The 1,102-nt window shown below is 48.5% G+C and overlaps 1 protein-coding gene across 1 annotated transcript in view; it reads left to right on the forward strand.

Annotated features, from left to right (window-relative positions):
* Positions 1-727, forward strand: part of LOC123031100 — a 2,257-nt gene extending 1,530 nt beyond the window's left edge. The window contains exon 3 of the mRNA XM_044445561.1: positions 516-727. Coding sequence (XP_044301496.1) covers positions 516-712 — 197 coding nt within the window. The 3' untranslated portion in view covers positions 713-727. The remainder of the gene's footprint in view (positions 1-515) is intronic.
* Positions 728-1,102: the final 375 nt, after the last annotated feature.

Consider the following 1,102-nt stretch of genomic DNA (forward strand, 5'->3'; position numbering starts at 1 on the left):
AGGGCCCGGGGCCACAGAGACTGCCCAGCTGAGAGAAAAGGCAAGTCAGGAGACATGATCGAGGGGTTTGAAATCATGCACAGTGTGGGGAAAGTAGAGAGGGAGGCATTTTCTCTCTGTCCCGTAGCACTCGAACCCACGGTCATCCCACAGAGTGGATGGGTGGGAGGTTTCGGACCGATAAAAGGAAGTACGTCTTCACACAGCGTACAATTAATCTACGGAATTTGCTGCCCAGGAAGTGGTGATGGATGCCCATCTGCATGGCTTTAAAAAGTGACTGGACGGATTTGTGGAGCAGGAGGCTCTCAGTGACCACTAGCCATGCTGGCCATGCCGGCTTTGATCTCTGCTTCATGTTAGCTCAACCTGTCCCATCATCACATGGAGAGCTTAGGCTGACAGCCACTGAAATGCTAACTCTGTATGCTTGGAGCAAAGCATTCTATGGAATAACATCACCTGCTCGGCTTCAGAATTTTTCCGGCAGTAATGCTGAATTTTCTTCTCCTTAGAGCATTCATTTCCAGAGGAGCAAGCTGAACACTCAGAAGTATTGGAGGAGAAAAATAAAGAGGGTTCTAAAGGTATTTCCTTTCACAATTGGAGGAGGGGGGAACTCATAATCCCTCATTCATGGAATTCTGTAGGGCTTTTCCACAATATAGTCATCCGCCAGGCCCTCCCCTGTGTCTTCCAGGCAGTTTTGTGAGGTTTTTATGTTAGAATATGGAAAGTCTGCTATTACAATTCAAATTGCAACAAACCTGAGCGAAAGATTTGTGTAAAGTTGCAAATCCACTATCAGGCAGCTCTACCACTGCGCCTCCTTGTGGTTGGTTTGCAGAATATACAGGAAGATGGGGCATGGACCCATTTTTCATTCCGCAAGGTGAAAACAGAGCAGACTCAGTAAGCAGCGGGTTAACCCACGCCCATGTAAGCAAGTCTTTGGTCACAGATGTGCCTCTGCTAATGGGCGGAAGGTCTCTCCCATCTGAGTCTGCCTTCCCTTCACATCCTGGGCTGGTGGGTGGGTGGGATTGGAACATGCAAGGAAAAGGAGAATTCCTCAGCTCACTGCCATATGCACGTTTGTGAC

The sequence above is a fragment of the Varanus komodoensis genome, unplaced genomic scaffold, assembly GCF_004798865.1.
Source record: "Varanus komodoensis strain SLA01 unplaced genomic scaffold, ASM479886v1 scaffold4874, whole genome shotgun sequence".
Classification (NCBI taxonomy): Eukaryota; Metazoa; Chordata; class Lepidosauria; order Squamata; family Varanidae; genus Varanus; species Varanus komodoensis.